This window comes from Gopherus flavomarginatus, chromosome 23 (genome assembly GCF_025201925.1).
Source record: "Gopherus flavomarginatus isolate rGopFla2 chromosome 23, rGopFla2.mat.asm, whole genome shotgun sequence".
Classification (NCBI taxonomy): Eukaryota; Metazoa; Chordata; order Testudines; family Testudinidae; genus Gopherus; species Gopherus flavomarginatus.
Genome location: NC_066639.1, coordinates 5,201,275 through 5,226,321, shown reverse-complemented (window position 1 = coordinate 5,226,321; position 25,047 = coordinate 5,201,275). Strand labels below are relative to the sequence as shown.

The window sequence follows — 25,047 nt, the reverse complement described above, 5'->3', positions numbered from 1 at the left end:
CCTTCGCCAATGGCCAGTTCAGATCTCAGGTTTGGGGTGTTTCCCCCATTTTCACCTGCAGGGATTTGTCCTTGTGCGGGTGGGAAATGGTTCCCCCGAGTGATTTCTGAACTGGGCAGAGACTGAGGGGGCCCTGAGACAGGGACACCTCTGGGCTGGGCTGGGGGGGCCACTCTCTGCTGGCAACAGGGCGGGGGAAGGGCCAGGAAGGGGAGGGAGGAGCAAGTGTCCCCCATAGAGATGGCCCAGCCCCAAGTTTCCTAGTCCAGTTACTCTCCCCTCCCCCCCCAGCACCTGCTAGTCACATGTGTGACTAGAGAATCAGGAACTACATTTCCCAGCCTGCCCCGAGGGCGCTTCCGCTTTTTCTTGCCCAGGTAGGTACTGTGACCTTCTGACTCCAGCCCCACTCCTTTCCCCCGTGAAAAGACATCACCCAGGGCTCCCTCCTAGCCCTGTGAGTGTGAGGCAAGAAGAATCTGTCCCATCCTGTTGTTGATTCAATATCCCTGTGTAATCTCCTCCAATTTCCCCTCTTTTCTCTTGAACTGTTGAATCGACACATAAAATCTCCCCACATGTTGATGCTTGTCCCTTATATTGGCAAATATTTAGTTTGTGCCCCATTTTCTCTTCAGTTGTGAAATACTGATATTGAATTCTCCAAAATCTTCCCACTTTTCTCCCCAGGTGTGTGACTGAGATCAGGGCTGTTATCGTACTGAGCATGGCCCTGTTCTGCCAGGTGTTGAAGAGATCCCAACTGAGATCTGGGCCTTGTTCTGCCAGGCACTGAAGAGACCCCAGGTAAGATCAGACCCCACTGTTGTCCAGGTAAAACTGAGACCTGCACCAAAATCACGGCCCCCCTTGTGCCAGGCAGCAAACGACTGTGACCCAAACCGCTGCCTCCATTGTTCTGGGCACTTCAGAGACCTCGACTGAGATCTGTGTCCCCGTTGGGCCTGGCATTGCACTGACCCTAACAAAGATCACACCCCAGCACTGTACTGTGCACTGCACAGACCCTGACAGAGATCCTGCCCCCACATTTTGCCAGTAGCTGCAGGGGCCCTAAACAAAATCAGGGATCCTGTAATGCTGGGAGCTGCAGAGTCCCCAGCTGAGATCAGTCTTCCTGTTGTGCAGGGTTCTGCACAGACACTGACCAAGATCAGGGTCCCCATTGTGACAGGTGCGGAAAAGACACCAAGAGTATCTCTACCCTGCTGTTAAACCCCCAGCTGGCCCATGCCAGCTGACTCAGGCTCAGAGGGCTCAGGCAAAGGGGCTGTTTAATTGCAGTGTAGATTTCTGGGCTCAGGCTAGAACCAGGCTGTAGGACCCTGCGAGGTGGAAAAGTGCCAGACCTTGCGCTGCAGCCCAAGCCAGAACATCAACACCACAATTAAACAGCCCCACAGCCTGAGCCGTGTGAGCCCAAGTCAGCGGGCCCGGGCCTGCCGCTAGTGTTTGACTGCAGTGTCGACATGCCCACAGGGACAGGCCTTGCCCCAAAAAGCTGAAAGGCTAAATAGGCCAATGGTGGGAGGCGACTCTCCATTTTATAGATGGGGAATCTGAAGCTCAGAGAGCTGAAGTGATTTGCTCAAATTTGCATGGAGAAATTGTGGCAAAACTGGGAACTGAATCCAGATTGTTTGAATTCTTGCCTCTCCTCTTATCCACAAACCCAGCGTGTGTGTGTACAGTGTTGGTTTGATCTGTGTTTGCCTTGCATTGGCTTCCAAGGGAGACTGTGGATTTTCCTTCACTGGAGGTTTTTAAGACCAGGTTAGAGATACACCAGTCTGGGAATGTCTAGGGATACTTGGTTCTGCCTCAGCCCAGGAGGCTGGAGTAGACGACCTCTCAAGATCCCTTCCAGGCCTACATTGAAATAATTCTCTTTTGTGCTGTGCCCTGTTCTACGCTGAACTGTTTTGCATGGTGCCTTTTGGAACTATGATGCACCATGTTGTGTTGCATAGTTTTATGATGCTTTGTTTTGCCTTAGCTTGTTTGGTACCTGTGTTATGTTGGTTTGAGTTGAGCTATTTTGCATTGTGTACTTTTGTCCTAAGATGTGTTAGTTTGCATTGTGTTGCTTTCTTCTCCTTTGTATTGTGTCATTTTATGCTGTGCAATGTAGTTTTTTGTTTTGTTGTTGTTTGAATGGCCTGACGACATGTTTTTGTGGTTTTTCTCTGTATGTTGTTTTATACGTATATATCGCATAGCATCCTTGAAATATAGAGCTAGATAGGACCTCAAGATGTCATCAAATCCAGCTCTCTTTGCCGAGGCAGGGCCAAGTATATGTAGATTATCTCTGACAGAAGTTTGTCCTACCTGTTCTTAAAAACTTCCAGGAAAAAGGACTCCACAGCCCCCCTTGTAAGACTATTCCAGAGCTGAACTAGCTCAGCTCTGGTGACACCCACACAGATTTTAGTGGTGAGCAGCTGTGGAGAGAGGGGAGACCCCAGTGAGTGGGCAACTAGGTAAAGAGACTAAAATTGGGAGGAGAAACATTGATGTGTGCAAGGTCTGTGACAGAGCTAGAACTAGATCCCAGTTCTAGTGCCACCGTACTGCTGTTTTGGGCACTGAAGGTCTCTGCCACCCTAGTGTTTTAGGCACTGGTGCAAACCCTTAGTACGGACAGAATTTGCACTAGTGCACTCTGGCACTGGTGCACCATGTGCCTGTTTGAAGGTTTGGTGTGTCTGTGTGTGGGGAGCAGTGATCTCCCAGAGGCCTGGGGCTTGCTGACCAGTGCAGCTGGAAAGGGAGGGGCAGCAGTGAGTGCTGGAGGTGTGAGCCAGGAGCACTATCCCACAGGACTGGACACTGACTTCTCCTGACCCATGACACACACACCCAGGTCTGTGCTGGGGCTGCAGCTGAGCTGCCCTGCCAAGACAGCCTGTGCATCCATGGACAAACCACCTCTTCCTGCAACCTAATACAATGGGGTCTGGGGACCTTTCCAAGCTGCGGGTGACGTGGCTCTGGCGTTAATGGGGTCTGTTCCTGGCTCTGACCCTGACCTGCTTGGTGACCTTGGGGAAGTCTCGCCCCAAAGAGATCACAATCCAAGTAGACAATGGGTAGGAGGAAAACAGAGAGGGGCTGTGGATTGTCCTTCTCTGTGCAGTGCCCAGCAGAATGGGGGGACTGATCTCAGTCAGGTTCTCTGCCATGTGCTGCACGATGGGGCCCTGATCTCCATCGGTGTCTGTGCAACAGAAAGCACAGTTTATAGACTCACAGACTTTAATGGCAGAAGGGAGAGGTGTATTTCAGATGAGGTCTCATCGGTGCCTTTTATAACAGTACTAACCCTCTCATGTGTCTGCTGGAAATACCTCACCTGATGTATCCTAGGACTGCGTTAACCTATTTCACGGCTGCATCACATTGGCAGCTCATAATTATCCTGTGATCAACCAATACACCCAGGTCTTTCTCCTCCTCTGTCACTTCCAATTGATAAATCCCCAGCTTATTGCAAAATTATGCACTTGGAGACTAACAACTAGAATTTGTGCACTGTTCATTTTCATCCCATTTCTATTACTCCAGCTTTCAAGGACATGCAGATTTTCTTGTATGATTTTCCTGTCCTCCTCCATATTGGCAATCCCTCCCGGCTTTGTGTCCCACTCCCACTTCTTGTGCCAAGATCACTAATAAAAGTGTTGAGTAAGATTGGTCCCAAGACTGATCTGAGGAACTCCACTAGTAACTCCCTCCAGCCTGACAACTCACCGTTCAATATGACCCCCTTGTAGACTCCCCTTTAACCAATTCTTTATTGACCTTTCAGTTCTCATATTAATCCCCATCTTCTCCAATTTAACGAATAGTTTCCCATGTGGGACTGTATCAAAAACCTTACTGACATCCAGATCAGGTTTCTGTGGCACAATCTACCTTTTGTAACACCATGTTTTATTTATTTATAGTGCTGAAGGCTGGGCGGAAGAGTTAGCAATAGGCTGAGAATGACCATGTGGAGGTAGGGGAGGGGATGGCAGACAGTGGGGGGGTGGGGGGATGCGGCATTGGAGGTGTATCTGGGAATGTGTTTTGTAGGAGTTTGTGTCTCTGCTCCCTGTGACCGTAGTGCATTCCATACCAAAGCAGCACGTCAGCAGAGCAGACTCACACACCGTAGCTCTGCCTGGAACACGCAGCATTTACTGCCAGACGGACTGAGTGATTGGCTGGGATGGATTCACTTGGACGACGGTCTGAGGCTCTCATAGTTTGAGATGTTCCTTTGTGCATAGTCAATTCTTCCCATTTATTGTTTTTCCCCCTACCTATGCCTGATGCTGCTCTCTTCTTTACTTGCTTTGTTATTTCAGTTCCAGTTTTTAAATGGGATCCAAGATTTGCAAAGCTGAATGAAAGATAAAACAAACAGAACCATTTGAATGTTGGCCCATAGTTGGTTGAACTGTACCTGGTGAAGATCGGCTGTAATGATCGGGTTCCCTATAGCATTTTCTGGTGGGGCGGATGAAGCGATGTCAAAGAGTCAAATGTGCATTTTAGGGCAAAAGGGCTATATGCATGAGAAATGAACTGACACTTAATTTCCATTTCTTAATGCCTAAAATTTTGACACTCGCTCACACCAATTTTTTTTTAAAGCGATGCGTAGCACACAGTCAAGTTAATGAATGAAAGCACACCCATTATTGATTGCTTTCTGTTGCATGAGCATCTGATTAAGCACCTGATTAAACTGTACCAATGTAAGTGAAAATGCATCAACCCAGCTTAGCTTCAGGATGTTCAGATGTTTCTAAATTAAATACATGGCAGAATGGTTAATGGGGAAAATACACTGAAATGCCTCTACCCAGTCCTGTTGACTTCTCCCAACCGTCCTATGAGTTCTGGCCTCTTGGTCCACTGAGCTCCCAGTCCCACTTCAGCTGTGCCCTCTCCTAACCTAACCCATTTCTACAGCAATTCTTCATCCCCCTCGTCAAGGCAGGAGGTTGGTGCTGCAGCCCCTAAGGTACCTGTGTTAATCACTGTCTCTCATACTGGGGCTATTTAGATTTCAGGGAACGATTTCTCAGAATTACTGACTCTGGGAGGTGAGAGAGAGCAGAGGCTCAAAGGGGGTTTGCTCTTAGGGACACGTTCAGCTCTGGTAGTCTCCATGTTACCTCGTCCTCCACCCTCCCTCATGTGTCTCTGATCATGTGTCAGAGTGTCATCTTCTGATCATAACGCCACTGGCCTCAGCAGAGCTCCCAGACAGGAGCTATGTCACGAGGGGGTTACGGTACTGAGAGTGAAAAAAATCACAGGGAGGGTGTAATTATCCTGAAATGAAACATTCCAGTCTAGGAAGTGAAAGATTTCAAGTACTTCATTACTTAAAATTATGCTTGAAATGATTGGATTTTTATGAATTAAATTGCAGCAAACGTTCATTTTACTGTACACACACGCACACACAGATGGAAAAATATTTATATAGGTAATATACAGAAATGCTTCTGGAGAAAGTGGAGTTTGATTTAAGGATGTTGACACTGTATATTTTGCCTGTGACATTGACAATTTCTCTTTGAACAGTTATATGATTTGGCTTTTGGAATCTCAACAATTACTGTAATTAAATAATTGTTGTCTGACGACCCCCATAACTTCCCACAGCTCTGAACATTGAAATTGTAAACATTGAAAAAAGGGCTTAAAAATAAATATCGCTATCTATTGAAATTAAAAGAAAGAAATAGACAAAATGAATTTTGACAAACCCACTTAACAGCAATTGCAATATGTTAGGGGACGGAAATTAACAGCTAAGGCACCAACCTTAATTCTGCCCTGTAGTGACACCAGGCAATTGCCGTAGGGCTACAAATTAGGCATTTTAGTATATAAAGTTCCAGATTCCAAATGGGTATGATCTAAAGACACATAAGATCTTTTCCACAGGATATCACCGTCACTGGGTGGTTTCTCTTGTTGGTAATTCCCAGAAGTGAAGAGATTAATAACATTTTCTCAGTTATGAAGTGGCCATTTCAGATTTCCGGGGAGGGTCTGTTGTTTTGCACTAGGGACCAGGTCCTTGGGGAGACGGAACCTTGGTTTCATATGAACTTCTCCATGCTCAGCAGCTTCTGGAATTTGGTTCAAAGTATTTAAATCATGTTTCCCTGCCCTGTTCTTAAAAGTGCTGCTATAGAAAATGGAAAAGGGCAGGAACTGACTAGAGGATCAGTAGCTGAATCCCTTAGATATTTATAGCTCATCGGAAGGAGGATGGGGATGGTGGGTGTCTGGGGATTTAATAATAAACACACAAATATAATTGTTCTTAGTGAATTTTCATCTTCTAATTCTCAAACCCACTAATTATCCCTGGCTGCCCCCAGCAGTCTGGGGAGAGAGCTGACTGGCCAGTGTGGAACCGAAGGCACAGGACCTTTCAGTGGCTGACTCAAAGTCACCCAGATTGAAATTCACTTCACTGGATAAATCCTAGTTGCTGAGCTCTGCAGAGGGGTGGGGAGGTGAATTCCATCCCCCATTCTTGAGCATGGACCCCACCTCCAATTCTCACCCTGATCTCAGACACTACCCCAGTCTTCCTCTGCAGTGATGGACCCACTTGATGCTGCCAGAGCCATGTGCCATGAGAGCTAGAGAGGACAGAGGCCCTGCTCCAAAACTGCTCCCCCTGCCCACAGCCCCCAAGCTGTGCTAGAGTTGCCCTGACTTTCCAATCTGCAGATGGGTCCAGCTGTACCCAGCCCGTGCACCCACTACACACAAACTTTGTCACAACAAATATACCAGATTTGGGAAGGACCATCTGGGGCTGGCTGCAGTCTCCCTTTGCTGCTGTGAGGGGAATGGGGTGGTCCCTCATATAGGATACAAACATACTCAAGGGCAGAAGGGAAATGTAGTTTCTTCCAGGAGTTTGAAATGTCTGGTTTAGAGTCCTGAGCTCTGTCTTCCTGTTTGTCTCCTTCTGCCACTTTTAGATCTCTTGGAGAGACAAGGTGGGTGAGGTAATTATTTTAGAACTAATTAAAAATACCTGTTTGCTATCCTGAGACCAACATGGGTACAACAACTTTCCCCTTTGTACCCCCTCCCCATCTCACCTCCCCCTCAGCTGAGACTCTCCCGTGTGATAGGAAAATAAAGGTTCAGTCCTGTAACTGGATTGGGTCTTGCCAGCACTAACGGGAGTGAAAGCCTGTGTGCATTAATGACAGCAGCAGCTCTGGGACTCGACCCATAGGGAGAAGAGATGGGAGTGAGCAGGTTATGTTTGTGCCAGGTGTGAGTTACTCATGTGGGAATTCTGCAGTGCTGCGTATGCACAGAATTCACGTCCAGCACAGAATTTCTTTTTTTTGGCGTGAAGAAGATACATTCTGCCTGAGAAGTGCTACAGTTCTGCCTTTCACCCACCAGAGGCCCCTGTGGCACCAGAACAGGCAGCATTCAGCTGGGTTCATCTTGGTGGTGATTTGTTGCCCCGAGCTATACCCCAAATGGGAAGAGAGTTAGTGGGTGGAACTTGGGAGAGTCCTGAGACACGGCTGCCTCTGGAGGTGAGGACAGGGTGGTCATTCTCTACTCACAAGAGGGTGTGGAAAGGGCACAGGAGGAGCAAGTGTCCCCTATGTAGACTGCCCAGCCCCAGGTTATCCAGTCCCAGACGCTTCTTCCCCCACCACACCCCAAACCTCTTCACCCCTCCAACCATCAGTTGCCAGTCTTCCCTCGCTGCTAGCGCTTCCTGACTGGCAGAGACCTTCTAAGCCAGTAGTGTGTCAGGGCTCAACCTTCTGGCTGAGTCCTCAGGGCACTTTCTTCCTCTCTCGGGGTGCCAAGCCACAGGGGCCCCACAAATCTACATTGCTCAGGCTTTGGCTTCAGCCTCAGGTAGGGGCTCAGGGCCCTGGACTTCAGCCCCATGCGCTGGGACTTAAGCTTTCTGCCCTGGGCCTCAGTGAATCTAATGCTGGCCTTGCTTGTTGCCCGCATTGAAACCTGCTGGTGGCCCCCAGGCAACCCAGGTCCCCTGGTTGAGAACCGCTGCCTTTGCCCACGAATCACAGCAATGTTCAGGTTACTACCAGTCATAGAATGATAGAATTTCAGGGCTGGAAGGAACCTCAGAAGGTATCTAGTCCAACCCCCTGCTCAAAGCAGGACCAATCCTCAACTAAATCATCCCAGCCAGGGCTTTGTCACGCCTGACCTTGTCCCAAATGACCAGTCACTTACTGAGGTCAGTTGAATCTTAGATCTCACGACAAAGACTATACTTGTAGCCACTCCTATAATAACCTGTATTAAGACTTATTTAAAAGGAAACAAGAGTTGTTTACAAAGTTAAAGCAGGTAATCCTATAGATGGAGACAAGTTACAGTCTTAAATTTCAAAAGGTAATAGAAGCCTTTATAATAAGCAAGCCCTATATTTTCCTTAGGACTAACCCAGGCTAATGAGCTGGGAATCTCTTGCTTATGCCTAGAAAATTTGCCCCCCAGAATCCAAGCAGCATACAGATTAATCAGTTCCTTCTGTATGGGGTTTTTTATCCCCTTCCTGCCATGTGCTCTGAGCTGCAAACTCAGCTAATGGGAAGTCAAGAGCACAAGAACAGTCTTTTGTCGTCCTTAACATCCCATAATAGTCTCTCTGGTGTTGATGAACCTTTCCTGTCAGGCAGGATGTAATGCATTCGGTTGCCAGTCAGCACTTCACCTAGGTAAAGTCTCTGTCCTGTCTGGTGATTTACAGAGCCACAGAGGCTCACAATGCAACTAGTCAGATATTAACCCAGGCAGCAACTCACAAGCATTCAATAAAGTGTAAACGCATTCTTATAATCCTAATCCCTAATACTAACACAAGTGAGTCAGACTGATTCCAGCTATGTTTTTGTCCCTGTTCAATGAAGACATGGGGGCTTTTGCAAGAGCTAACACCTGATTTGCCAGTGTCACAGGCAGGATGGGCAGGGATGGTGTCTCTAGCCTCTGTTTGCCACAAGCTGGGAATGGGTGACGAGGTGGATCATTTGATGATTACCTGTTCTGTTCATTCCCTCTGAAGCACCTGGCATTGGCGATTCAGCTAGATGGACCATTGCTCTGATGCAGTGGGCAGCTCTGAACGTTCTTACGTTCACTGTCTCTGTCAGGAGTATCTACTCATTTGGACTCACTGTGGGGCCACAGAAAGAAACAAGATGTTCTGAGGCAAGAAGGCCCAGTCTCAGAGCCCCAGGGCTCACGCTTCCCAAAAGCTAAAAGTAGGCCCAGCCCATGAAAGGGGCACTGTCAGGAGAGACTGTATAAAGGCTGGAGCATCAAACAGCTTTGTAAACCTGAGAGAGCTGCCTTGGGATAGTGACAGGGAGAATTCCCCGGAGTGACTCCTTTGATTCTGCTCTTCTCTGGCCTTTGGTTCATAGAATTATAGAACTGGAAGGGGACCTCGAGAGGTCATCTAGGCCAGTCCCCTGCACTCAAGGCAGGACTCAATATTATCTAGACAATCCCTGACAGGTGTTTGTCCAGGCTGCTCTTAAATATCCCCAGTGATGGAGATTCCACAACCTCCCTAGAAAATTTATTCCAGTGCTTAACCACTCTGACATTTAGGAAGTTTTTTTCCTAATCTCTATCCTAAACCACCCTTGCTGTAATTTAAGTCCATTGCTTCTTGTCTTATCCTCACTGATTCAGAAGAACAATTTTTCTCTGGCATCCTTGTAACAACCTTTTATGTACTTGAAAACTGTGATCGTGTCCCCTCTGAGTCTTCTGCAGACTCAACAAACCCAGTTTTTTCAATCTTCCCTCATTGGCCATGTTTTCTAGACCTTTATTCATTTTTATTACTCTTCTCTGGACTTTCTCCATTTTGTCCACATCTTTCCTGAAGTGTGGTCCCCAGAACTGGACACACTACTCCAGTTGAGACCTAATCACTGCGGAGTAGAGCGGCAGAATTACTTCTCGTGTCTTGTTTACAATACTCCTGCTAAAACATTCCCAAATGATACTTACTGTTGAAAAAAAGTGTAACTCTTTTGACTCATATTCTGCTTCTGATCCACTATTATCCCCAGATCCGTTTCCACAGCACTCCTTCCTAGGCAGTTATTTCCCATTTTCTATGATTGTTCCTTCCTAAGTGCTGTACTTTGCATTTGTCGTTATTGAATTTCATCCTATTTACTTCAGACCATTTCTCCAGTTTGTCCAGATGATTTTGAATTTCAGTTCTATCCTCCAAAGTCCTTGCAACCCCTCCCAGCTTGGTATCGCCTGCAAACTTGATAAGTGTAACAGAGAGACTCTGCTGCTGGGTGTGTTTCACCATGTGTCAGAGGATTACACCCTGGTAGGAGGGGGCTAGATCTGTTCTGGAATAAGGTCACTCTGTGCTTCATAGTGTGGCAGAACCTAGAATGTCCATTAGCAGGGGAAATCCTGGGGGGAATCAACATGTGGAAAGGAGAGAAAGCCTGTCTGAATTCTCTCACATTGCCCTTCTCACCCTGGCAGGCTACAGAATAACGTCCACGTTTTGCTCCAGATCATCCCATTCTCCCAGGGGGAAGGCAATGGCTGCAATGGAGCTGGCTCAGGTAAGGGATTCTCAGGGAGCTGGTGGTGGGTTCTGCTTGGAGGGAGAGAAGCGTTAAATATATAGGAGGGTGTGAGCCAGTGATGAGCTGCCAAAATATTAACAACAGATTCCTTCCTCCTCACTTCATGAGGGGCTCATGCCCCCCTGGGGGTTGTGCCCCATCCAACCCCCCTGTTCCTTGACACCCCCCCCAGGGACCCTTGACCCATCCCCCCCTTTCCTGTCCCCGACTACCCCCTACCGCCCCATCAAACCCCTCCTCTCATTCTTGATGCCCCCTTGGAACCTCTGCCCCATCCAACCATCCCTTCTCTCTGTCCCTGACTGCCCCCCACCACCTCATCCAACCCCTGCTCCTTCCTGACTGCCCCCTGGGACCCTTGCCCCCATTCAATTCCCTTGTTCCCTGCCCTCTGACCGCCCTGACCCCTATCCACCCCCCACAACCCACCAAACACCCCCTCCCTGCTCCCTGCCTCCTTACCACACTGCCTGGGGCCAGGACTGGGACAGCTCGGCCTGGACCGTGACTGGCGCCGTGGGACCCAACTCCCCCAGCCAGGCTGGAGCTGCTCGGCTGGGACCGGTGCTGCGGGGCCTGAGCTGGGCCGGGTCGGAGCCACTCGACCGGGACCAGCCCCGAGCCAGGGGTGCTTAGACGGGACCTGGCTGGGGCGCTTGACCATAGCCAGGTGGAGCCGGACTGAGCCACGCGTGCCATCACCGCCCCCCCCTCCCCCGGACCAGGTTACCTGCCTGCTGCTTGTTTCAGGCTTCTCTTGAACATTTGGTTCGCAGGAAGCAGGGGATGGGGAGGAGAAGGAGGATGGAGCTTTCAGAGGAGAGGGGGAGGTGAGCTGGGGCTGGGGGCCAGGTGGACAACTGCCCGAGCCTTTATTAAATTTAAAAGCTTTTTTAGAACCAATGGTCCTGGGACAACCTGTTCTAAAAAGGCTTCTAAATTTAACAACGTGCTCATGCGAACCGGCTGGAGCTCACCACTGGTGGGATCTGCTAGAGGTGGTGGGAGGCAGGAAATATCTTTAGTGGAGAAAGGGAAGGGGACAGGATGTGACAAAACTGCTGAGACTTGTGTACTTTAGGCTGTGATGGGTTGTCACCCCGGGGTGCAGTCTGGGGGGCTTCTGGGAACCGCTGTGCCCTCTAACCCTCAAGCTGGGCTGGCCCTTCTAACACTGCTTTGCTGGAGATTCAGCCTGCCTCTCCAGGGCCTGTTATCACCCAACACGACAGCAGGTGGCGCCGTGCAGCCAACTAAGCTACCTGAATGCGTTATCTAAGCCACTCAAGGAGAGAGAGAAGACAACAGCCAATTTTCCAGTGATAAGTGTTAGCAAACAGATCAAAGCAGATTACCTAGCAAATAACTGAAAACTCAAACCAAGCCTAACATACTATCTGGATAGAATTTGAATTAGCAATTTCTCACCCTGACTGATGCTACAAGCAGTCCACCAAGTTTCCATACACAAGCTAGAAATCCCTTTACCCTGGAACCAGCACTTCCCCCAGTTCAGTGTTCGTCCCTCAGGTGTTTCCAGGAGATCTCTTGTGCGTGGAATGAGGCCAAGAGCTGATGTCACACTCCACCTTATGTAGCTTTTCCATATGGCAGGAACCCTTTGTTCTAACCTCAGTTCCCACTCCGGTTTGTGGAAAAATACAGGTACCAAAATGAAGTTCATTGTCATGTGGTCTGGTCACATGGCCTAACGTGCCCTGCTGAGTCACAGTAGCCGTGACTCCTATGCTGGCTGAACCGTTCACAGGAGGGCTAAGCTCTTCCACAGTCCATTGTCTTTGTTGATTAGCCATGAACACTGTCTGGCTTCTTCATTGTTGTACCTGAAATGCTCGTTGTGGCTGTTAACCCAGAGCAAGCACATTTGAAAGATAGATACAGAGTCGATATCCATAACACAGGTAGGATAATCATATTCAGCAAATCATAACTTTTCCAGTGACACCACACATGAGACACTTTGTACAAAATGAGTCATGTCCTAATCATATTATAATCCTGCCACTATGTTGAATATGGGCTGTAGTGTCAGATAGGTTCTAATTTCAAGGCACAGGCTTTGGGAATGAAACTTCCCCTCTTTGTGGAACAGGAAATAACCCTCCAGCCAGGGCTGGGACAACTTCCCAGACTCCCAGTACTGAAACCTGAACCTCCTGACACTTCATTAGTTACCCCCATCCCTAGTCTTTGTGGCAATTGCAAACTTTATCAGTGATGATTTTATATTCTCTTCCAGGTCATTGATAAGAATGTTAAATAGCACAGGGCCAAGATCCAGTCCTTGCGGGAAACCACTAGAAAGAAATCCACTCGACCATGGTTCCCTATTTAAAATCCCAGTTTTTAATCTATTTAGTGTATGCCATGTGTATTTTGTATCTTTCTAGTCAAAATATTGTGCTGAACCAACTCATGTGCCTACATATATTACATCAGGACTATTAGCTGCAAGTAAACTTTTGATCTCATCCAATAAGGATATCCAGTTTGTTTGATAGGATCTATTGTGCCTAAACCTTTTTAATGGGTACTAATTATATTACCCTCCTTTCTTTCTTAGTGAAATCCAGTATTGGCTGCTCCATTCTCTTGCCCAGTATCAATTTCAGACTGACACACTTGTAATTAGCTACGTCATCTCTTTTATACTTTTTAAATGTGGGCACAGCATTAGCTTTATTCCAGTCTTCTGGAATTTCCCAAGTGTTCCAAGTCCTAATTAAAATCAACATTAACAGTCCACCATGCTCCTCCAGCAGGTCTTTCAAAACTCTAGTTATTTGGACCATTGTTAGGATTAATTTTGTCCTTTTAAAACCTTCTTTCTTATTTTCATTGGTTGATCATTGATTTCTGCTAGCTTCCCTTGCCAACTTTCTACAATTCTGACCTTCGAACTTCTATTCTTTACTATTGAGTTCCCCTTTCTTCCATATATTTTATTTGGAGAGTGTTGGGATTCCTACCAGGGAGCTACCAGCAGGCTCCAGAGACAGCCCCATCTCCTATATTAAGCTCTGGCTAGTAGCTATGTGATAAATGTGATGACCCTGCTTCCGTCTGTCAGCTGGGAGACACAAAGGTTCTCTCTTCCTCCTGGCTGCTCTAGGCAAGGTGGGGTGGGAGTCTGTTAATATGTGCCTCCTGGAGCTTCCATTTACCTGGTGCTGCTGTTCCATGAATAGTGGGGTTGTGAGGGGGGCAGCAGGTCCTGAGTGTTGGACTCTTTTTTTTTCAGGGGCCGGTGACTTTCGAGGAGGTGGCTGTGTATTTCACTAGGGAGGAATGGGCTCTTCTGGACCCTGTTCAGAGAGCCCTCTACAGGGATGTCATGCAGGAGAACTATGAGACGGTGACCTCGCTGGGTAAGGAGTCCTATCCTCTGGGTTATTAGAAGCTGTGGGGTCTATAAAGAACCTGAGCAGTAATAACTTTATACCTTTATTCATCATTCAAGTTTTGACAAGTTTCTTTGTCCCCCTTTTTTTCCTTATCTCCCATAACCTAGGAGGCAGCAGGGAGGGAGGAAGTAATAAGGGATGAGGAGGGAACACAAGAAGCTCCCAAGGTGCCGGGAGGTGGTGCCGGCTGCGAGTAATGGGAAGAAGGAGAGGGGAGTGTGGAGGAAGGGCACCCAGGAAGTGGGCTGGGTGCGTCATTGGGAGGGAGGAGAGGTTTGGGGATCTAGAGCTGTGGGGGATCCCAGACCTTTAACCCTGAATCCCTACCCAAACCTCAGGTAAATCCTAGACTTCAGCATAACCACTCTCGCAAAGCCTCAACTTAATATAAGGCCCTGAACTGTAGGAAACTTAGGCTACGTTTACTAAATCGTATCACTAAATCGATCACGGCTAGATCGATCTCAGAGCGTCAATCCCAGCTGTAGTGTTGACCTGCCCTTAATAACCCATTTCTTTATGCTCACCTCTTTGCCTCCACGCATGTTCCAAAATAATAAGTAATACTCTGATCATGGCATCTTACCTCTAGCAAGTATAAAATTGCCCACAAGACGTGAGACTAGCTCATAGATCATAAAATCAGGTCGGGGTCAAGAAGAGTGAGAGTTTGGAGAGAGTCTTAACCCCTCTCTCCCCATCTGCAGCAGCCACAACCTGTCTTCCCTCCAGGCTCTTTGGATCTTTGAACCTATCCCTCCTGACGTTGCATGTCCCAGTTCTTGTTTCTTACATTCTCCTTTTCCAGAAGAATTAGAGGCTGTTGCTCCTGAATGTTAGCGTTTAATTCCCCAGCCTTCTCCTCCCACTGGGGGAGTTTAATTCTCCCTCCCATTTCACCTGAGTCACTAGATTTCCTAATTCCCCAAAACGTGCTTTTGCAATGTCACAGTTCAGGGGTAGCTAAGCCTTTGACCTGCCTCCATGGTCTGCTCAAGGACTGGGCCCTCAGGTATCAGGCCTCTAGCCAGCCCCTCTCTATGGCTAGGGACCCACATGCCTCTCCTTTTTGACCAGTGTGTGAGCATTGCAGCTTGTCCTCCACTTTGTTTGCTGGACTAACGTCCTGTTCCTGTGCTTTACTTTCTCTCCAGGGGCTGTGAGCAGTGTGTGTGAGATAGAGGTGGGACTTTTGGTGATACTTGTATGATGCCAATACACACCTCAGTTTCCTGCTGTGATTGGTATTGCTATGATTATAAAGAGCAGGAGACGTGAGGTGTTTTGTCACGTAGCTGCCATGGGGTGATATGAATGGGTCATTTAGGACTCACTGGGAGTAACCTACATCAATGGAATACCCGACAGAGACAAGAGAATGACTGTCACCCAGGGCTGCCCAGATGATTCAAGGGGCCTGGGGTCTTCGGTGGCGTGTCCCCCTTATCTGCTCTGACACCGCAGAGCCTTTTCCTCGTGTCCCCCTTACCAGCTGGAAGGAGGTTACTAGTGGAGTTCCTCAAGGTTCGGTTTTTGGACCAATCTTATTTAACCTTTTTATTATTGATCTTGGCACAAAAAGTGTGAATGTGCTAATATGGTTTGCGGATGACGCGAAGCTGGAGGGTATTGCTAACACGGAGAAGGACCAGGATATCATACAGGAAGATCTGGATGACCTTGTAAACTGGAGTAATAGTAATAGGATGAAATTTAATAGTGAAAAGTGCAAGGTCATGCACTTAGGGATTAATAATAAGAAGTTTAGATATACATTGGGGACGCATCAGTTGGAAGCAACAGAGGAGGAGAAGGACCTTGAGGTATTGGTAGATCACAGGATTACTATGAGCCGCCAATGTGATATGGCCGTTAAAAAAGCTAATGCGGTTTTAGGATGCATCAGGCGAGGTATTTTCAGCAAAGATGAGAAGATGCTAGTACCGTTATATAAGGCACTGGTGAGACCCCACCTGGAATACTGTGTGCAGTTCTGGTCTCCCATGTTTAAGAAGGATGAATTCAAACTGGAACAGGTTCGGAGACGGGCTACTAGGATGATCCGAGGAATGGAAAACCTGCCTTATGAGAGGAGACTCAAAGAGCTTGGCTTGTTTAGTCTAGCCAAAAGAAGGCTGAGGGGGGATATGCTTGCTCTTTATAAATATATCAGAGGGATTAATATTAGGGAGGGAGAGGAATTATTTAAGCTTAGTACCAATGTAGACACAAGAATAAATGGGTATAAACTGGACACTAGGAAGTTTAGACTTGAAATTAGACGAAGGTTTCTAACCATTAGAGGAGTGAAGTTCTGGAACAGCCTTCCAAGGGGATTAGTGGAGGCAAAAGACACATCTGGCTTTAAGATTAAGCTTGATAAGTTTATGGAAGGGATAATATGATGGGGTAGCCTAATTTTGGCAATCAATCTTTGATTATCAGCAGATAAGTATGCCCAGTGGTTGATGATGGGATGTTTGATGGGATGGGATGGGATCTGAGTTACTGCAGAGAATTCTTTCCTGAATGCTGGCTGGTGAGTCTTGCCCACATGCTCAGGGTTTAGCTGATCGCCATATTTGTGGTCGGGAAGGAATTTTCCTCCGGGTCAGATTGGTAGAGGCCCTGGAGGCTTTTCGCCTTCCTCTGCAGCGTGGGGCATGGGTCACTTGCTGGTGGATTCTCTGCAGCTTGAGGTCTTCAAACCACAATTTGAAGACTTCAATAACTCAGGCATAGGTTAGGGGTTTGTTATAGAAGTGGATGGATAGGGTTCTGTGGCCTGCTTTATGTAGGAGGTCGGACTAGGTGATCACATTGGTCCCTTCTGACCCTAGAATCTATGAGTCTATGAGCTCTGATGCCACAGAGCATTTGCCCTGTTTCCCCGTTCCCTGTTCCTGTTCCCCCTCCTGTTTTACTCAGTTTATATAGTAATATTCTCAGCTATACCTTTGCTTAACCAATCATTGTACTGAAATTTAAATAACCAATCCTAACACATTGAAACATAATTCTCTAACCACCTGTATCCCACTACCTAATTAACTTACACCTAGCAAAATTAATTATACAGCAGACAAAAACAATTAGAGAACCAGACTGATTAACATTGTAAAGCGGTGGCCATAAAGATAAAAGAATACAAAAATGAAAGTTTCACAACCACAAGTATTGAGAGGTGATTTCTTGCCAAACCAGGCTGCTATCAAACTAAGTTTTCTTTAACCATCTTAAGATCTGTTTCTTTATCTGGTAGTGCTGGGCACTATCAGGACATTATCATCTTCCTAACAGCCCAATAGCACCTTATTTCAGTGTGACGGTTTGGGATGTGAGGATGTGACCCTTTGCTTCCCAGCTTATGGCTGCTCCTGCTGCTTAGTCAAAGGCCTTAGCCTAAGGACAAGGCCTCAGACTGTCACGGTTAGAGAAGACCCTTACAAATACAGACAGTGATTTTGATTCTTTGTTTTCATACTCCTATAAGTATCTCAGTGATAAAAATACCCCTAAGTTCTTAAACTATAGGCTTGACAGGCAGACCTGAATATCTCTATTCTAACAGTGGGTTCTGTCCCTTATCCCATTCTGTGCCTGTCTTGTATATTTAGATTGTAAATTCTTCAGGGCATGGGCCATCTACTATTCTGTGTTTGTACTTGTCCTAGCACAATGGGGACCCACTGTTAGTTGCTCCTTAGCACTAATGTAATGAATATGATTTATAATCATAATAACTATCCTGCCTCTTTGAGCCAAGGAAGCTGGCCTTGGGATGTTACTGCTTAACAATGAGCTGGGGGTTAAAACCATGGACTATTCTTTGTGACAAGTATCCCACAAATTCCACTGACCTCCCTGGTTTTCTTTGCCTGCAGTAGGGTTTCCAGTTTCCAAACCTGATGTGATCTCCCAGGTGGAACGAGGGGAAGAACCGTGGGTTCCAGACCTCCGTGGCTCTGAGAAAGAAGTGCTTCCAAGAGCTGCCTGCACAGGTGAGGACTTGATTAAACCAACTGTGTGGGAATGCAGGAAACATTTGGGGTGCCCTACAAAGACCCTGTGAGCTCTCCAAGTTCAGAATTGTTCCCTGCAGATGTGGAATCATTATGGCAGATGTCACTCATGGCTTCCCTCCTATTCTGACTGACAACTGACAGCAGGTCGCTCCCCGAGCTCACTTTCCTCTGAGTGTTCTCTTGAGATGCAGACCAAAACTGATCCCTTCCTCTCGCCTCTGGGGAAGGTTTTGGGGAAAATCAGTTCCTGATATGTTTGATCTCTCCCACACATGTTTTGGATTGTTCATCCCTTTTTCCATTCCTCTCTCTGAGATTTTCTTTCTTTCTGGTGCAGGTAGTGACCTGTGTCTGGATTCTCTCTGTCTCCCATCAGGTGATGGGATGGTGAGTGAGAATAAGGAGGAGAAACCCCATCAGGAAGATGCTGAGCGAAGAGAAGCACGTGGAATGTTATCAGGAATATCCAAAGAGAATGTTTCCAGGAGTTGTGCACTCCCAGAAAAACCAAAAGCCTGTGAGACTCAGGGGAGGCCAGAGGGAAACTTTAGTAGCCTCTCAGACCTTATAACAAGCGGCAGAATCAACTTGGAAGAGACACGCTACAGGTGCCATGAGTGTGGGAAAAGCTTTTATCGGCGCTCACAACTTATCAGACATCAGAGAATCCACACAGGCAAGTTGCCCTACACATGCACTGAGTGTGGGAAAAGCTTTCGTTGGCGCTCACACCTTATCGGACATCAGAGAATCCACACAGGAGAGACGCCCTACACGTGCACTGAGTGTGGGAAAAGCTTCAATCAGAGGTCAAACCTTATCACACATCATAGGATCCACACAGGAGAGACACCCTACACATGCTCTGTGTGTGGGAAAAGCTTCAGTCAGTGCTCTACCCTGAACAGACATCGTAGAATCCACACAGGAGAAACGCCCTACACATGCTCTGTGTGTGGGAAAAGCTTCAGTCAGAGCTCTACCCTGAACACACATCGTAGAATCCACACAGGAGAGATGCCTTACACATGCTCTGAGTGCGGGAGAAGCTTTAATCGGAGCTCACACCTTATCGGACATCAGAGAATCCACACGGGAGAGAAGCCTTACACGTGCACTGAATGTGGGAAAAGCTTCATTTGGAGCTCTACCCTGAACACACATTGTAGAATCCACACCGGAGAGACGCCCTACACATGCGCTGAGTGTGGGAAAAGCTTCAGTCAGCGCTCAAACCTTATCACACATCAGAGAATCCACACAGGAGAGACGCCTTACACGTGCACTTAGTGTGGGAAAAGCTTCAATCGGAGCTCTACCCTGAACACACATTGTAGAATCCACACAAGGGAGATGCCCTACATATGCTCTGAGTGCGGGCAAAGCTTCAATCAGTGCTCAAGGCTCATTAGACATTAGAATATGCACAGGAGAGAAAATTGTAATAAATCTCTTGACTAGGGTTGGCAAAAACGAATTTTTTTTTAAATCACATTAGTTAATTCCCACATAGTGATTTTTGCATCATCTTCACCGTGGTGTCTCAGCTCTGTTGATTACTGATTACTCTCGCCCCTCGCTCCACCGATATGGTCACAAGGTGCCCGTTATCTACCGGGTAATAAATGTTGGAATAGGGCGGAGGCTCGATCACTGGATGTCCTCGGGAGGGGTGACATGTGCCCCGAAGGTAGCAATGGGGATAACACAAACAATCAGTCGTGGGGTTAAAATTGAGGGTTTATTGAATGGGTCACAAGTGAGGATGAGGAACAACTTAATACTAGTTACAACTTGGGCTTACAATATAATACCAGAACAAATAATAAAAATACTGCAATTACAAACAGAAGCTGACCCTGGTACCTCTCTAGGTCCCAGTAGTTATTCAGGTCCTTCCAAGGGTTAGTAAGGGTGCTGTTGGTGCTATTATTAAGCATAAATGCAATTACTCGTCTAAATAAAAAAAATGCAATAAGACAGTTAAAGATTGCCATGAGATTTTGTTCAACCCCCCTTGCGTTCAAGGTTTCCTGGTCAACGGGTTTCCCCTAGCAGGAGCCTTGGGGCGGCTGGGATTGGCTTTTGTCTCTGGCTTACAACACGATTACAGGCTCAGTTAGCTAGCAGAGATAACAAAATTAGCAGCTAGGCATACTCACACACAAACCACCAAAGTTTCATCATCACCGGCAGACGGGTAGGCTTCTGAGAACACGTAGCCGAGGGAGACTTCGAGTTGATCAGGCTCGGTTACAGGTACAGCTTTTTGTGTTTTCTCCCTGCCCACTGCTTGCACAGTGGGCAATTTATAAGGGTAATGACATGTTCAGTTTTTTGGCCAGGTTTCTCCTAATTAGGAGATTTACAGGTGCCTCGTTACCACCCTCGGGGGGGCGGAGTTCCTGGAAATGGCTGACCACAAAATCTGCCAAGCCCCAATGGTAACTTTCGGAAATGTTTCTCGCTTGAGAGTACGTGCATGCTCGTTTCCTGAACATGGAAGCCAGGGCAAAAGCTGCTTAGGTCTTTTTTCTTTTTTTCTTTTTTTTTTTCTTTTTTTCTTAGCTCAGAAGGGACCAATATGATCATCTAGTCTGACCTCCTGCACAAGGCAGGCCACAGAGCCCCACCCATCCACTTTTATAACAACCCCTAACCCAGGACCGAGTTATTGAAATCCTCAAAATTGGTTTGAAGACCTCAAGCTGCAGAGAATCCACCAGCAAGCGACCCGTGCCCCACGCTGCAGGGGAAGGCGAAAAACCTCCAGGGCCCCTGCCAATCCGCCCTGGAGGAAAATTCCTTCCCGACCCCAAATATGGCGATCAGCTAAACCCTGAGCATGTGGGCAAGACTCACCAGCCAGCACCCAAGAAGGAATTCTCTGCAGTAACTCAGTTCCCATCCCATCCAACATTTCCCCGCAGACCCTTGAGCAGTCCTATCTTGGTGGTAATCCAAGATCAATTGCCCAAATTAACAATCCTATCATAACATCCCCTCCATATACTTATCAAGCTTTGTCTTAAAGCCAGAAAAGTCTTTTGCCCCCACTATTTCCCTTGGAAGGCTGTTCCAGAACTTCACTCCCCTAATGGTTAGAAACCTTCATCTAATTTCAAGTCTAAACTTCCTAATATCCAGTTTATACCCATTCGTCCTCGTGCCTACATTATTACTAAACTTAAATAATTCCTCTCCCTCCCTAAGGTTAACCCCCCTGATATATTTATATAGAGCAAGCATATCCCCCGCAGCCTTCTTTTGGCCAGGCTAAACAAGCCAAGCTCTTTGAGTCTCCTTTCATAAGGCAGTTTTTCCATTCCTCGGATCATCCTAGTAGCCCGTCTCTGAACCTGTTCCAGTTTGAATTCATCCTTCTTGAACATAGGACACCAGAACTGCACACAGTATTCCAGATGGGGTCTCACCAACACCTTGTATAATGGTACTAACACCTCCTTATCCTTGCTGGAAATACCTCGCTTGATGCATCCCAAAATCGCATTTGCTTTTTTAACAGCTGTATCACATTGGCGACTCATAGTCATCCTGCTATCAACCAATACCCCCAAGGTCCTTCTCCTCCTCTGTCGCTTCCAACTGATGCGCCCCCAACGTATGTCTAAAATTCTTATTATTAATCCCTAAGTGCATGACCTTGCACTTTTCACTATTGTATTTCATCGTATTTCTATTACTCCAGTTTACAAGGTGGTTCAGATCTTCCTGAATAGTATCCCTCTCCTTCTCCGTGTTAGCAATACCCCCCAGCTTTGTATCATCCGCAAACTTTATTAGCACATTCCTGCTCTTTGTGCCAAGGTCAGTAATAAAAAGGTTAAATAAGATTGGTCCCAAAACCGATCCTTGAGGGACTCCACTAGTGACCTCCTTCCAGCCTGACAGTTCACCTTCAATACGACCCGCTGGAGTCTCCCCTTTAACCAGTTCCTTATCCACCTTACAACTTTCATATTCATCCCCATCTTTTCCAATTTGACTAACAGTTCCCCATGTGGAACTGTGTCAAACGCCTTACTGAAATCTAGGTAAATTACATCTACCGCATTTCCTTTATCTAAGTAATCCGTCACCTTCTCAAAGAAGAAGATCAGATTGGTCTGACACGATCTACCTTTAGTAAATCCGTGTTGCAATTTGTCCCAATTACCATTGACCTCTATGTCCTTAACTACTTTCTCCCTTAAAATTTTTTCCAAGACCTTTCATACTACAGACGTCAAGCTAACAGGCCTATAATTACCCGGATCACTTTTATTCCCTTTCTTAAAAATAGGAACTACATTAGCAATCCTCCAGTCATACGGCACAACCCCCGAGTTTATTGATTGCTTAAAAATTCTCGCTAACGGGCTCGCAATTTCACACACCAGTTCCTTTAATATCCTCGGATGGAGATTGTCCGGGCCCTCCGATTTCATCCCATTAAGCTGTTCAAGTACGGCCTCTACCTCAGTTGCGGTAATATCCACTTCCATATCCACATTCCCGTTTATCATCCCTCCATCATCGCTAGACTCCTCACTAGTCTTATTAAAACTGAGGCAAAGTACTTATTTAGATGTTGGGCCATGCCTAGGTTATCCTTAACCTCCATTCCATCCTCAGTGTATAGCTGCCCCACTTCTTCTTTCTTTGTTTTCTTCTTATTTATGTGGCTGTAGAACCTTTTACCATTGGTTTTGATTCCCTTTGCAAGGTCCAGTTCAATGCGGCTTTTAGCCTTCCTCACTTTATCCCTACATCTTCTGACCTCAGCAAGGTAGCTTCCCTTACTGATCCTGCCTTTCTTCCACTCCCTGTAAGCTTTCTGCTTTTTTCTAATCCCCTCTTTGAGTTGCTTGCTCATCCAGTTTGGCCTACAACTCCTGCCCATGTTTTTTTTCCCCTTTCTTGGGATGCAGGCTTCCGACAGTCTCCGCAGCTGCGACTTAAAGTAATTCCAGGCCTCCTCTGCATTTAAATCCTCAAGTTCCTCCGTCCAATCCACTTCCCTAACTAATTTCCTTAACTGTTTAAAATTAGCCCTCGAGAAGTTGAAAACCCTAATCCCAGACCTACATTTGTTTATCCTTCCATCTAGTTTGAACTGAATCAGCTCATGATCACTCGAACCAAGGTTGTCCCCTACCACCATTTCTTCTACGAGGTCCTCACTGCTCACCAGCACCAAATCTAAAATGGCATCCCCTCTCGTAGGTACTTCAACTACTTGATGAAGAAATCCATCCGCTATCACATCCAGAAAAACCTGGCCCCTATTATGCTTGCAAGCACTCGTCCTCCAGTCTATATCCGGGAAGTTGAAGTCCCCCATAATCACACATTTCCCCTTTGTGTTCACTTCATTAAAGACATTAAAGAGGTCTCTATCCATATCCAGATCAGATCCCGGTGGTCTATAACACACTCCAAGCACTATCTCAGGGGAAGCTCTAGTTGCTTTTTTACCCAGTTTGATTTTTGCCCAGACAGACTCTGTCTTATCCATTCCATCACTTCTTATTTCACTACAGTTAATCTCATCATTGATGTACAAGGCTACTCCACCATCTTTGCCTTTCTTCCTGTCTTTTCTAAACAGCACATAGCCTTCAATACCCGTGCTCCAGTCATGAGTACTATTCCACCAGGTTTCGGTAATCCCTATAATATCCAGTTTCACTTCCTGCACCAGTAGCTCCAGTTCCTCCATCTTGTTACCAAGGCTCCTCGCATTAGTGTACAGACATTTTAATTTTCGGTGTTTGGCGTCAGTGACATTCTTTCCCCCGTCGTGCACAGACCTTCTACCAGCAGCATCACCCGTTACTCTGATTTCTACTCCACTATTCCTCCTTGGATCAATTCCTTGGTCTGCAAGGGTATCCCCTCTCACTTTGTTTACTTCCCTCTCCAGGTTATATTCCGGCGTGGAGATCTCCTGAACATCTCCCAACCATCTCCCCCAACTTCCTAGTTTAAAGCTCTCTTGATAAGGTCGGCGAGCCTCCATCCTAGAATTCTATTTCCCTCCTTGCTTAGTTGAAGTCTATCCGTAAACGCTTCCCAATGACCGTACATCCCAAAGCCCTGCTTATATCACCACTGCCTGAGCCATCTGTTGATCGCCATAATCTTGTCACTCCTTCGTCGCCCAGCTCTAGGAACTGGCAGAATCCCACTGAAGATCACCTGAGCCTCGATTTCTTTGAGCGTCTTCCCCAGTCTGGCATAGTCCTCCTTTGATACAGTCCAGCGAGTAACTAGCCGTATCATTCGTTCCCACATGAAGGATAATCAACGGATTCTTTCCGCTCCCGCTAAGATCGTATTCAGCCTCAGGTCCACATCCTGTATCTTGGCCCCTGGCAGACAGCACACCCTCTGTTCTCCCGTCAGGTCTAGTTACAGGCCTGTTCTACTCTTCTCAGTAAAGAGTCACCAATCACGTAGACTGCCTTTCCTGGTGACAGTGCGATTCTACGGTCTATCCCCACACCAGCTGGCTGCAATTCCTCTCGATTTGTATTCGCCCTTACAATCCTCCTAGGGCTCGTACTTGGTGCCGCCTCCATCGACTCCTCCCCTCCTTGTGCAGGACTAGCTGCTGGCCTCTTCTTCCTCGCCTTTCTCCTTCAGCAGCCTGCTGTGCTCCATCTTCATTTACCCAACTTAGCAAACCTGTTCCTGAGTTCTATTTCTCCATTGCTGGCCCGTCTTTCCTCTGCCTGGTTCTCCTAAACATGCTCCTGTGCCTGGGCTCCATTGTGAACGTTATGCCTATACCTGAGATTCATCGTCCGACTCGGCCCCCATTCTACAAGAGGGCAGTGTTGGGGGAAGAGGCAATGTAGCCTACCCGATAACACGATGGACGCAGGCTTTAAGCAGGCACAG

At 47.0% G+C, this 25,047-nt stretch overlaps 2 protein-coding genes across 7 annotated transcripts in view; one reads left to right on the top strand and one right to left on the bottom strand.

Annotated features, from left to right (window-relative positions):
* LOC127039383 (zinc finger protein 3-like) overlaps window positions 1-25,047 on the bottom strand; it is a 553,990-nt gene that overhangs the window by 451,774 nt on the left and 77,169 nt on the right. The window lies entirely within an intron of this gene.
* LOC127039410 (zinc finger protein 501-like) lies at window positions 698-19,618 on the top strand. Of its 3 annotated transcripts, none has more exons than XM_050933138.1 (6): window positions 702-807; window positions 10,585-10,667; window positions 13,954-14,080; window positions 18,001-18,117; window positions 18,479-18,950; window positions 19,119-19,618. In XM_050933138.1, the coding sequence occupies exons 2-6, from the start codon at window positions 10,644-10,646 to the stop codon at window positions 19,429-19,431; spliced, it is 1,053 nt and encodes a 350-aa protein (XP_050789095.1). In that variant the 5' UTR covers window positions 702-807; window positions 10,585-10,643; the 3' UTR covers window positions 19,432-19,618. The 3 variants fall into 3 exon arrangements, with proteins under 3 accessions (XP_050789094.1, XP_050789095.1, XP_050789096.1); XM_050933139.1 differs by having other exon boundaries at window positions 704-807; window positions 19,203-19,618; XM_050933137.1 differs by having other exon boundaries at window positions 698-807; window positions 18,479-19,618.